This window comes from Bolinopsis microptera, chromosome 10 (genome assembly GCF_026151205.1).
Source record: "Bolinopsis microptera isolate Bmic1 chromosome 10, MBARI_Bmic_1.0, whole genome shotgun sequence".
Classification (NCBI taxonomy): Eukaryota; Metazoa; Ctenophora; class Tentaculata; order Lobata; family Bolinopsidae; genus Bolinopsis; species Bolinopsis microptera.
Window position 1 is genome coordinate 17,402,887 of NC_087081.1, and position 13,481 is coordinate 17,416,367.

The 13,481-nt window shown below is 38.9% G+C and overlaps 2 protein-coding genes across 2 annotated transcripts in view; both read left to right on the forward strand.

Annotated features, from left to right (window-relative positions):
- Window positions 1–13,481, forward strand: part of LOC134822452 (trafficking protein particle complex subunit 8-like) — a 62,992-nt gene that overhangs the window by 22,797 nt on the left and 26,714 nt on the right. Inside the window, exons 8-13 of the mRNA XM_063833543.1 lie at window positions 2,718–2,878; window positions 3,089–3,242; window positions 3,920–4,072; window positions 4,170–4,286; window positions 4,499–4,572; window positions 11,845–12,014. Of these exons, the coding sequence (XP_063689613.1) occupies window positions 2,718–2,878; window positions 3,089–3,242; window positions 3,920–4,072; window positions 4,170–4,286; window positions 4,499–4,572; window positions 11,845–12,014 (829 nt within the window). The remainder of the gene's footprint in view (window positions 1–2,717; window positions 2,879–3,088; window positions 3,243–3,919; window positions 4,073–4,169; window positions 4,287–4,498; window positions 4,573–11,844; window positions 12,015–13,481) is intronic.
- LOC134822453 (26S proteasome regulatory subunit 6B) overlaps window positions 8,950–13,481 on the forward strand; it is a 47,918-nt gene continuing 43,386 nt past the window's right edge. The window contains exon 1 of the mRNA XM_063833545.1: window positions 8,950–8,954. The gene's annotated coding sequence lies outside the window, so the exon portion shown is untranslated. The remainder of the gene's footprint in view (window positions 8,955–13,481) is intronic.

The window sequence follows — 13,481 nt, forward strand, 5'->3', positions numbered from 1 at the left end:
GTCAGTACAATGTGAGCCCTATAGTCAGTACAATGTGAGCCCTATAGTCAGTACAATGTGAGCCCTATAGTCAGTACAATGTGAGCCATATAGTCAGTACAATGTGAGCCCTATAGTCAGTACAATGTGAGCCCACTTGAAAGACTTAGTATCTGAAAAGGCTTCTAACTGTCAAATTCTATTTTAAGATGGAATACGCACGATTAAATACTATTTTGATAAATGTCATGATACAGTGGGGTACTTGCTTTTTTCTCGAGATCGTATTTTTCCGAATTTAGTTCCTCGTTGCATGCATTCTATCCGGCTCTTATTTTATGATTTTATCTTTTATGAAAGAAGGAAACTGTTTGATATACATATAATTACATATAATTATAATTACATATAATTATAATGACGTTATCTACACACTGTATAACTATAACTGCAATCCAGGAGGGACATGAGAGAGTTGAGTAGTCGGGAATAAGTCCACTTACCGTCATCTTCACTGTTCAGCATCAATTAGGAGTTTTAACAAAACATCAGTTAAATGCTGGAAACAGACCCGGATTTAGGCGGACACTACCGCGCGGACAACTACACTCTGGACCGTATCCAGAGCACGGGGGAGCGCTACCTCTGGATCATATACAACATCGCCGTGGCTCTCTGCTCTCTAACCGGCGACACCATAGTCCTGGTAGCCACTGTCAAGTACAATGCTATAAACCTCCACCGAGTTGTTGTAGTGCTGATCCAGCACTTGGCGGTGTCCGACCTAATGCTGACTCTGTTCCGAGTGGTGCCCAACATCGTCTCTCTGACTGCAGATAGGTGGGTCCTCGGTACCTTCCTCTGTACCTTCGTGATGAACACTCAGTGGCTAGCCTACTGGATGACTGGTATCCTAACCTGCTGTCTTGCAATGAGCAAGCTGCTGATAGTCAGGTACCCCCTCAGGACCCGCTTCTCCACCACTAAACAGGTCCACATGGCGTGTGGAGCTCTCTGGGTCCTCTCTCTAGTCAGCCCTCCTCAACTTCTCCTCATCTTCTGGCGGGACCACGAGGCTATGTATTTCGATTACACCATGTACATGTGTATGTACGACTTCTTGTCTCCTTACAGAAGGTCCGCGATATTTTATGCAACTCTAGTGTACACGGGAGCTGTGCAGATTCTGATGTACATCATTATACCCCTGGCGTCTATCCTGCTGGTAATAGAGGCCCGGAAGTCAGCAGGGAGATTGGGAGGACAGGTGAGATGGCAAGGTGTGCTGACGGTTACAATGTGCACTGCTATCTACTTCATATCCACTCTACCTGCTATCATAGTGTCAGCCATCAGCTCTAACGGGGCAGTTACTGTCTCCGTTAGCACCAAGAGGACTATGCACTTCGTCACCAACTTCAACATCGTCACTAACTTTTTCGTGTACTGTCTCACCGTGGTCACCTTTAGAGTGTTCCTCAAGACGAGGGTCCGTTATTTGGCGGTACAGCTGGGTTTGTCACCTCATCCTATTAAATCAACCCGCAGGGCGTCAAGGCCAGCTAGCAGAACAATGTCTAACGATCAGGACATGAAAACAAGTGTGCGGCTTACTTCTCTGTGAGACGTGCACCGCCGCGTGGGACGCTTAGATCTCTGTGAGACGCGCACCGCCGCGTGCGCAGCTTACTTCTCTGTGAGACGTGCACCGCCCCGTGTGCAGCTTACTTCTCTGTGAGACGTGCACCACCGCGTGGGACGCTTACTTCTCTGTGAGACGTGCACCGCCGCGTGTGCAGCTTACTTCTCTGTGAGACGTGCACCGCCCCGTGTGCAGCTTACTTCTCTGTGAGACGTGCACCGCCCCGTGTGCAGCTTACTTCTCTGTGAGACGTGCACCGCCCCGTCTGCAGCTTACTTCTCTGTGAGACGTGCACCGCCGCGTGTGCAGCTTACTTCTCTGTGAGACGTGCACCGCCGCGTGCGCAGCTTACTTCTCTGTGAGACGTGCACCGCCCCGTGTGCAGCTTACTTCTCTGTGAGACGTGCACCGCCGCGTGTGCAGCTTACTTCTCTTTAGGGGACTATTGTGGACGAATAACGAAGTTGGTGTAAAGGGTGTAAGAAGAAACAATGCTGGCTTTTAAAGTGAGAAAGATAAGACTAAAGAAGAAGAGGAAAGTGTATACTACGGTACTACTACTATACGGTTCGCATCAAGTTATAGAGAACAATTTGGCTTCCGATTCCCTTCTCGAATATTTTCGCTGACAAATTTTCTAATTTTTGAAGTTGAAGTTTGGTTGAAGTGTTCAATCCTCAAACCATTAAATTTTTACTAAAAAAAAGTTATATTTTAATGTGATTGAAGTATTAAAAGTAATTGATATTCATTTATTTCTATTTTCCATTCCATTCCCTTGTCAGGATTATATCCTTCGTTGTTATTTCTGGGTGATAATGTCCTGAAAGTTAAACTTTAAAGCCAAGTGACGTGCTAGGAAATGGCTCAAAAGATAGAATGGGTGTTTCTTGAATTCCAACCCTCCATGTTAAAAGTTTAAACTCTATACTCAGTATTTCTTCAATTAACCAGAATTTGTAAATATCGTGACTGGTACGAGATGGAATAATATGTCTCCACGTTTTTCCTTCAATTCTAGTCCGAGCTAACACGTATCACTTTCAGTTTCACTTTCAATTTCACAAGTTAAACTAAGAATTACCACGTGTTTCAGGTAAAGGGTGGTCGCTGGCAGAGAACCACATAGGTTTCACAATTGGGAAACTATCATACTACGTGCGGGATATAGACGGCGCATACGACGCATATCAAAGTCTTCTAACTTACAATAATGATTGTGTGCATGTAATGCACTCCCAAATACTCTTCCAGAAGGTGCACAGTCTAGCATTACCAATACACAATATATTCGTGTCATTCGAGCACATTGTGTTCATTGTTATTAACTATCTTCAACCAATTGCTGTGATATGAAGATATAATTGTCTGCCAGAAACTTCAGCTGTCAAAATTATCACTAATTAGTCGTCAGAGAAAATAAAACAATTAAATAAAGCGGTTGTACTGATGAAGCACTGATTTCAGGGTATACAGGACTTCGTATCAGTGGTTCAGATCTACCTGCAGTCCCAGCCCCCCAGCACCACTGTGGAACTACCTATACCCATAGTGGATAACAATAACATCCACTTGTCCTTGTTCGGGGAGAAGATGTCAGGGATGGTGAAGGAGACCCCTGGTATGTTAGATATGTTTCACTTTCACTTTCACTTTTAGTTGCTAACTAAGTTGTCAGGATGGTGAAGGAGACCCCTGGTATGTTAGATATGTTTCACTTTCACTTTCACTTTAGTTGCTAACTAAGTTGTCGGGATGGTGAAGGAGACCCCTGGTATGTTCGATATGTTTCACTTTCACTTTCACTTTGAGTTGTTAACTAAGTTGTCGGGATGGTGAAGGAGGCCCCTGGTATGGTCGATATGTTTCACTTTCACTTTTAGTTGCCAACTAAGTTGTTGAGATGGTGAAGGAGACCCCTGGTATGTTCGATATGTTTCACTCTCACTTTCACTTTGAGTTGCTAACTAAGATGTCGGGATGGTGAAGGAGGCCCCTGGTATGTTTGATATGTTTAAAGTTTGCTAACTCGATTGCTGGTGAACGTGTGATATTTTAAAACATAGTTTAACATGGTTATAAATAGTTTTTAATTAAAACTTGCCATGTTGGTACGGATTCCATCTAAAGATATCCTTCACTTTATCTTGTGTTAAACATGCCGGGATACCACCAAATAGTCCGTGAATTATAATATGGAAGCCATAACTAATATCACACAATAGATTATGTGTATTTGCAATCTAGTAAGGCAATCACATCTTGAAAACCAAAATATGGCTGATAAACGTACTCCAGATTTTGACAAAGCTAAAAGACAGGGAGAGTTAGAGCTTGAAGACGTTGCTCACGGACTCATGAGTGAGGGGCGGGTTTCCTTTTTCAAACCTAGCCAGACAGTGTTTAGTGGCGATACCCTCAACACCTTCAGACCTATTTGTGCTATTAACGGTAATACTACTGCGTATTATTTATATTATTATTAGTTTTTAAGTTAAGGCTTACAATTAATATTCTAAATAGAAGATAAGTAATGTTGCCCTTGCAGAGACGGTGACGGTGCTGATTCCAGTGAAGAACCCTCTCCAAGTACCCCTCACCTTATCTAACATATCTTTACACTGTCTGCACTCCCCAAGGGACCCCAACCATCCTATCAAACTAAGTCAGTTCTATCTTATTAATTATTTACTAACTAATTAATTAATCAACTAATAATTAATTAACTAATAATTAATTAATTAATTAATTAATCAACTAATAATTAGTGAACTAATAATTAATTAACTTATTGACCAACTAATTATAATCAACTAATTAATTAATTAGTTGACTGATTAAGTAACTAACTAAGTAACTAATTAACTGAATCCCCAGTTAAAGCACCTTCAAGAGGCTCCTCACCTGACATGTCCTACAAAAGCAAACTAAAGACTGCTTCTAAAGATCAGGTTATTACATGATTGTGTTATATACATATTATATACATTATACATTGTGTTATATACATTATATATTGTGGTATATACATATTATATACATTATGCATTGTGTTATATACATGTTATATACATTATACTTTGTGTTTAAATATATATTATATACATTATACATTGTGTTATATACTTATCATATACATTATACAGTGTGTTATATGCATATTAATTATTATATACAGTATACATTGTGTTATATACATATTATATACACCCTAAAATACCTACGTTTCGAATTATAAGCGAAAAACTGATGTTTGTCTCTGCGATTGAGCGAAAATACAGCTGGCCATTTAAATTCATGGCTGCTTCATTCACGGAGATACCATTTTCATCACTGATAGTATATTCAGCTATCAACATCACTGATACAAGGTCTGATATTATCATATTCGACCTGTATTTTGGCAGGCTTGTAGATCCTTGTTTTAACGTTTTGATGAACCTCTTTCTATCTGGCTCTGTGATACACACTGAAAAGCTTCCTCCTCTCTGCGAATAAGAAGAGAAGGGGGGTAACCCAGGCCCGGGCCGCTACCCCGACACTGTAAAACAGCACTCCGTACATCTTGATGCGGCCCAAGTCAGGAGGGAAGGAAGTGAAGATGAAGCTGGTGCCCCACACAGTCTGTGAGAACTCTAGAATAGCAGATAATATCTGGGGGAGAGAGAGGAAGGAGTAAGTGAGACACATGACTAGTGCAGTGCGGCGTGAGGTGTCAGGTTGGGAGGGTTGCTGCGAGGAGGAGGAGGAACTAGTGTTGAGGGAGTCCTGGAACGGGTTGTAGAGTAGGTCTCTGTCTCGCCCTTCGTGGGATAACGGCCTGAGCAATTATTGTTATAGTGGACCAAAATTAACGCAACATTATTGTAAGTCAGATTAATCTTAACCACCTTACCAAAATATAATCGTCCGTAACAAATGTGTTCACTACACTACAAATGTGTTAACTACAAATGTGTTAACTACAAATGTGTTCACTACACTACAAATGTGTTCACTACAAATGTGTTAACAACAAATGTGTTCACTACACTACAAATGTGTTCACTACACTACAAATGTGTTCACTACACTACAAATGTGTTAACTACAAATGTGTTAACTACAAATGTGTTCACTACACTACAAATGTGTTAACTACAAATGTGTTCACTACACTACAAATGTGTTAACTACAAATGTGTTCACTACACTACAAATGTGTTAACTACAAATGTGTTCACTACACTACAAATGTGTTAACTACAAATGTGTTCACTACACTACAAATGTGTTCACTACACTACAAATGTGTTAACTACAAATGTGTTAACTACAAATGTGTTCGCTACACTACAAATGTGTTAACTACAAATGTGTTCACTACACTACAAATGTGTTAACTACAAATGTGTTCACTACAAATGTGTTCACTACACTACAAATGTGTTAACTACAAATGTGTTAACTACAAATGTGTTCACTACACTACAAATGTGTTAACTACAAATGTGTTCACTACACTACAAATGTGTTCACTACACTACAAATGTGTTCACTACACTACAAATGTGTTAACTACAAATGTGCTAACTACAAATGTGTTCGCTACACTACAAATGTGTTAACTACAAATGTGTTCACTACACTACAAATGTGTTAACTACAAATGTGTTCACTACAAATGTGTTCACTACACTACAAATGTGTTCACTACAAATTTGTTAACTACAAATGTGTTCACTACACTACAAATGTGTTCACTACACTACAAATGTGTTAACTACAAATGTGTTCACTACACTACAAATGTGTTAACTACAAATGTGTTCACTACACTACAAATGTGTTAACTACAAATGTGTTAACTACAAATGTGTTAACAACAAATGTGTTAACTACAAATGTGTTAACAACAAATGTGTTCACTACACTACAAATGTCTTCACAGTGTTTTACAGTTTTATCAGAATAAAGAAATTATACAGTGGTCAGCTCACGTGTTGTTTTTGTAGAAGATAATGTTTTTAAAGGAGAGTACGAGAGTGAGGGCAGTAGGAAGCAGGAACTCTAGTATTTCAACCACCAGATTATACACTATCCACGTGCGGGATCTCACCTAGTGTGCAATTAATTAATTAATTAATTAATTAAATATTTAATTAATTAAATATTTAACAAATATTTGGATAATAAATATAGATACCAGTTAACTGCTGTACTAATCAGATAGATTAATTGTTCGCAGTTTTAATGTGCTTAACTAAATTTTGAGAAGTGATAATATGTTTTCAGAAAAATATCTTGCGGAAAAAAGAATGAAACCTGAATAATTGAATAATATTTGAATAGTTTTGATTGATAAATAAACCAGTGTCTGACCGTGAAGATGTTGCCCCAAGTGCAGATCTCTCTGAATTCGCTGTACTTGTAAGAGTATCCCCTCCAGAAGGGAATAGTGGCCTGGGTCACCTGGGGTGCATTTATTATATAATAGTCTAATAATTGTGACGTCACGTGAGGGAGTGTGACGTCATACTCCCTCACGTGACGTCACACTCTGCACCTCCTCAGGAGGGTATAGTGGCATGGGTCACCTGGGGTACACTAATTATATAGTCTAATAATTGTCATATGTGTGATTAAAGGAAACAAGTAATTGATTAACTCACTGTTGGCGGAGCTATGTATATTCTCTAACTCTACTAGGGTCGCAAAGTAAGTTTAATCAGTCGAGAATTCGGTCTAGATTTTGGTACGAAATAGACAGGCTTATATTAACATTATTATTTATTAACAGTATTTGTTAACAGTATTTGTTAATATAATTGTTTAGTAAAAATACTGAGTCCTAACGTTGAAAGTTAAAACCTGTATCAGTGTTCTATAATGTAGTAGTGGAGTTGTATATAACAGTGCTATGTTGTGTTCTAATATATAAGGAGGGTGTGGAAAGAATTGGGAATCTCAGAAGTAACACCTATTCTGTTTAACTGGCTGCACTATTTCGGTAATTATAGGACATCTTCCATAAAGTGTTATTTCTTCAATTAGATCAGCATTTTCAGTAAAATCTGTACCAGACTAACAAGTACCTGTAATATTGAGTAGCACACCAGTATAGCGACCACAACCCGCTGCCCCCCCCCCCCCCCTAACAAGTACATGTAATATTGAGTAGCACACCAGTATAGCGCCCACAACCCGCTGCCCCCCCCCCCCCTCTAACAAGTACCTGTAATATGGAGTAGCACACCAGTATAGCGACCACAACCCGCTGCCCCCCCCCCCCCTCTAACAAGTACCTGTAATATTGAGTAGCACACCAGTATAGCGACCACAACCCGCTGCCCCCCCCCCCCCCCTAACAAGTACCTGTAATATGGAGTAGCACTCCAGTATAGCGACCACAACCCGCTGCCCCCCCCCCTAACAAGTACCTGTAATATTGAGTAGCACACCAGTATAGCGACCACAACCCGCTGCCCCCCCCCCTCCCCCCCCCCTAACAAGTACCTGTAATATTGAGTAGCACACCAGTATAGCGACCACAACCCGCTGCCCCCCCCCCCCCCCCCTAACAAGTACCTGTAATATTGAGTAGCACACCAGTATAGCGACCACAACCCGCTGCCCCCCCCCCCTAACAAGTACCTGTAATATAGAGTAGCACACCAGTATAGCGACCACAACCTGCTGCCCCCCCCCCCCCCCCCCTAACAAGTACCTGTAATATTGAGTAGCACACCAGTATAGCGACCACAACCCGCTGCTTTGTGCAGTAGAGCAGCTCTGTAGCTAGCAGCATGATAATTAGTGAAGACAGTCTGATACTAATGTTCCACAGCATACCCCATGTTATGCAGAACTCTCTTATCTTAAATAAACCTGTGAGAATAATTTATTGTCAGTGATCGACCGGGGGCGGGATCTTAACGGGGCCGGGAAATCTTCCATTTTGCCGGGGCCGGGGGTGGCTTACAATTGTGAAATCAGAAATTGAAGCATAAATAATTATATTTATAATAATAATAACTTTGATGATAAAGTGTTTCAAATTTTATTATTACGATTTACGGTACAGTTAAATTTTGTTTAACTGCTTAGAAAATTTTCTGAAATTATTTATAAAATCCCCGGCTGTGCCCCCGACAGATGTATGGTTTTTGGCCGGGGCCGGGGTAAATATTTTGGTCGGGTCCAGGTATAAAGGTATTGCCCCCGGTTAATTGATAAATTTTGGCCGTGGTCGGGGGTTATTATTTTGGCCGGGGCCCCGGTCGAGCACTGGTTATTGTATTCCAAAGTAGGATTGACTTATTCTGTAATGCTACAATCCTATTCAAATAATTTGAGCTGTTTCTATACAGAAGATGGTGGTTTAATAAAGATGGGAGAACCTGTACCGTTACCCAGGAGGGTAATCCCACACACTACGTGGAGAACTGTAATCACCCCGTCCACTATCGCCAACACCACCACCAGCCCGTCACGTGACGTCATCACGCACTCACGTGACGTCACACTCACGCGGTCTGAGCCGCGCGTCTTGGAACGTTGCCAGGTTTTGGAGACGAGGTGGGATAGGACGATGAGGTTTGCAAGGAGCCCTAAAGAGAAACCAGTGCATGATATGCATCCTGAAATGAGCAGTGTTTTTTATATTGTAACTACTATATCTACTTAGAACTGTGCAACCATTTGTTTGTGTGATAAATAAAATGAATGTGGTTTGCTGGCTACACAACACAACACAAGTAGTATTAGTAGTAGTAGTACAACACAACATACAAGCTACACATTCTTTTAAATAACATTATGAAACAATTAAAATACAAACTGAAACTTACCTAGATACAAGTCTGCGGAACTCTGAAGTTTATACATGTCCAGTACACTTCCTTATCATAAGAAAGAAAAGTTACTGACAAATACTATACTTTCACTATATTACTATACTAGCATTACTCACAAAGTGAGAAAGGAAAATCTAACTGGACTGGAAGTTTAACAAATGCGATTTTTAAACATCGATATGAATTACTACTAATATTGAAGATCTATACTAGCAATCAAGCTTGAATAAATCAATAAATGAAGTCTAACACTATACTACTACTAATGGAGTCTAATTGAGACCACAAAGCATGGTTTGTTGTGTCTAATGTTGCAGGTAAACACTAAGGTAAACACAGACGTAGTCACATTGTCATTATGTAGAAATAAAAGGCAAATGTATACTTTATCAAATGGGCTATATTGATATAGCACGGCAAAATCTTTAATTATGATAAATGCGGCCTTAGGAAGAAAAAAAGGATTATATAACGAAAAAAAGGATTATATAACGATAGAGATGATATTGTGGATATGGAATTGTTTACATTTCATCTTAAATTAATTTTATTGCGATTTTTAAACTTCATTTTCTTTCTATTAATTGAAGGAATATGTTCACTTATCTGGAGATTCTATTTTTATAGAAAATGGTAGGATTTGTACAGTCTGTAGTGTGGTCTGTGGTAGATATCATGTCAAATAAATAACCTAATAAACAAGAAGTGTGTAATATTTAATAAACTGAAGGTCTTTGTCCCTCAGGTAGAAACAAGAAGTGTGTAATATTTAATAAACTGAAGGTCTTTGTCCCTCAGGTAGAAACAAGAAGTGTGCAATATTTAATAAACTGAAGGTCTTTGTCCCTCAGGTAGAAACAAGAAGTGTGTAATATTTAATAAACTGAAGGTCTTTGTCCCTCAGGTAGAAACAAGAAGTGTGCAATATTTAATAAACTGAAGGTCTTTGCCCCTCAGGTAGAAACAAGAAGTGTGCAATATTTAATAAACTGAAGGTCTTTGTCCCTCAGGTAGAAACAAGAAGTGTGCAATATTTAATAAACTGAAGGTCTTTGTCCCTCAGGTAGAAACAAGAAGTGTGTAATATTTAATAAACTGAAGGTCTTTGTCCCTCAGGTAGAAACAAGAAGTGTGTAATATTTAATAAACTGAAGGTCTTTGTCCCTCAGGTAGAAACAAGAAGTGTGTAATATTTAATAAACTGAAGGTCTTTGTCCCTCAGGTAGAAACAAGAAGTGTGCAATATTTAATAAACTGAAGGTCTTTGTCCCTCAGGTAGAAACAAGAAGTGTGTAATATTTAATAAACTGAAGGTCTTTGTCCCTCAGGTAGAAACAAGAAGTGTGCAATATTTAATAAACTGAAGGTCTTTGCCCCTCAGGTAGAAACAAGAAGTGTGCAATATTTAATAAACTGAAGGTCTTTGTCCCTCAGGTAGAAACAAGAAGTGTGCAATATTTAATAAACTGAAGGTCTTTGTCCCTCAGGTAGAAACAAGAAGTGTGTAATATTTAATAAACTGAAGGTCTTTGTCCCTCAGGTAGAAACAAGAAGTGTGCAATATTTAATAAACTGAAGGTCTTTGTCCCTCAGGTAGAAACAAGAAGTGTGCAATATTTAATAAACTGAAGGTCTTTGCCCCTCAGGTAGAAACAAGAAGTGTGCAATATTTAATAAACTGAAGGTCTTTGTCCCTCAGGTAGAAACAAGAAGTGTGCAATATTCAATAAACTGAAGGTCTTTGTCCCTCAGGTAGAAACAAGAAGTATGCAATATTTAATAAACTGAAGGTCTTTGTCCCTCAGGTAGAAACAAGAAGTGTGCAATATTTAATAAACTGAAGGTCTTTGTCCCTCAGGTAGAAACAAGAAGTGGGCAATATTTAATAAACTGAAGGTCTTTGCCCCTCAGGTAGAAACAAGAAGTATGCAATATTTAATAAACTGAAGGTCTTTGTCCCTCAGGTAGAAACAAGAAGTGTGCAATATTTAATAAACTGAAGGTCTTTGTCCCTCAGGTAGAAACAAGAAGTGTGTAATATTTAATAAACTGAAGGTCTTTGTCCCTCAGGTAGAAACAAGAAGTGTGCAATATTTAATAAACTGAAGGTCTTTGTCCCTCAGGTAGAAACAAGAAGTGTGCAATATTTAATAAACTGAAGGTCTTTGTCCCTCAGGTAGAAACAAGAAGTGTGCAATATTTAATAAACTGAAGGTCTTTGTCCCTCAGGTAGAAACAAGAAGTGTGCAATATTTAATAAACTGAAGGTCTTTGTCCCTCAGGTAGAAACAAGAAGTGTGCAATATTTAATAAACTGAAGGTCTTTGTCCCTCAGGTAGAAACAAGAAGTGTGCAATATTTAATAAACTGAAGGTCTTTGTCCCTCAGGTAGAAACGTCAGAGCTAGCTCGGTTGGTACTAGGTCCTGAGGAGGAGGTTATAATATCCCTGTCTGTTACCCCGCTAGTTGAAGGGAACTTGAGTATAGCCAGCCTTGTTTACCATCTGGTATCTACTAAAGCACTGGACAAGCAAGCTCCTGATGGCAGCAAAGAGAGGTGAGTAACGAGATAAGGGCACTCTCTTTCCTGTTGTATTAAACTTATTGATACTCTTCAAAGTAATGATCTCTGTGATTTAACATTAAAACTAGTTCAATTGACGGATTCTAACTTTATTTGTATGTATGTACTAGGTAATTTTATGTACATAGTTCATACCTAGTACATACTCAGTACATACCTAGGGCAAATTAAAAAAAGGAAAATTGACAAAAATTAACAAAAACTGTCCAAAGTGATGTATATTTTATAAGATTATTGAAATTGACATATTACAGAAACTAATTATTATATGTTAATAAAAAATAGAGATAACTTGGTATAGTAGTGTATTCTTTTAACACGCAATGTTAATTAGGTGTGTTTAATTAGGTGTGTTTAATTAGGTGTGTTTAATTGGTGACTTGTTAATTGGTGACCACTAAAACAGTCACTGACTGTGTGTTGTTTATATAACGATACTTAATGAACTTGTGCCAATCAGTGTACTATAAAGATAGTACAATACTATAACATTCAGACCACAAGAAATGGAAAAAATCAGCAAAACAAACAATCCCTGTAAGAGGGAAGGTGTCAGCAGTAGCTAATAATACGGGGGGGGGGGGGGGTCTACTAATATGACCCTACTAAAAATTATATTTTAAGTACAGGGTGGCACAGAAGTAGGCACTTCAGAAACGTTATCACAATGTTAACTTTGAACACACGCTAAAAATGAAGTGTGGAACAGAGAGTGGCAGCGTTACAATTAATTGTTTGCAGTAGTGGACAGGAAACAGAGTAATAGTGTTACCATCTTATGTATAATATACACATTACGCATGATACCTTTACCTGTTTGTACCAGCTGTAATGAGATACCATTACCTGCTTGTACCAGCTGTAATGAGATACCATTACCTGCTTATACCAGCTGTAATGATATACCATTACATTCTTGTACCAGCTGTAATGAGATACCATTACCTGCTTGTACCAGCTGTAATCAGATACTAGTACATGCTTGTACCAGCTGTAATGAGATACCATTACCTGCTTGTACCAGCTGTAATGAGATACCATTACCTGTTTGTACCAGCTATAATGTGATACAATTACCTGTTTGTACCAGCTGTAATGTGATACCATCACCTGCTTGTACCAGCTGTAATCAGATACTATTACATGCTTGTACCAGCTGTAATGAGATACCATTACCTGCTTGTACCAGCTGTAATGATATACCATTACCTGCTTGTACCAGTTGTAATGATATACCATTACCTTCTTGTACCAGCTGTAATGAGATAATATAACCTGCTTGTACCAGTTGTAATGATATACCATAACCTGCTTGTACAATGTACCAGCTGTAATGAGATACCATTACCTGCTTGTACCAGCTGTAATGAGATACCATTACCTGCTTGTACCAGCTGTAATGAGATACCATTACCTGCCTGTACCAGCTGTAAAGATATA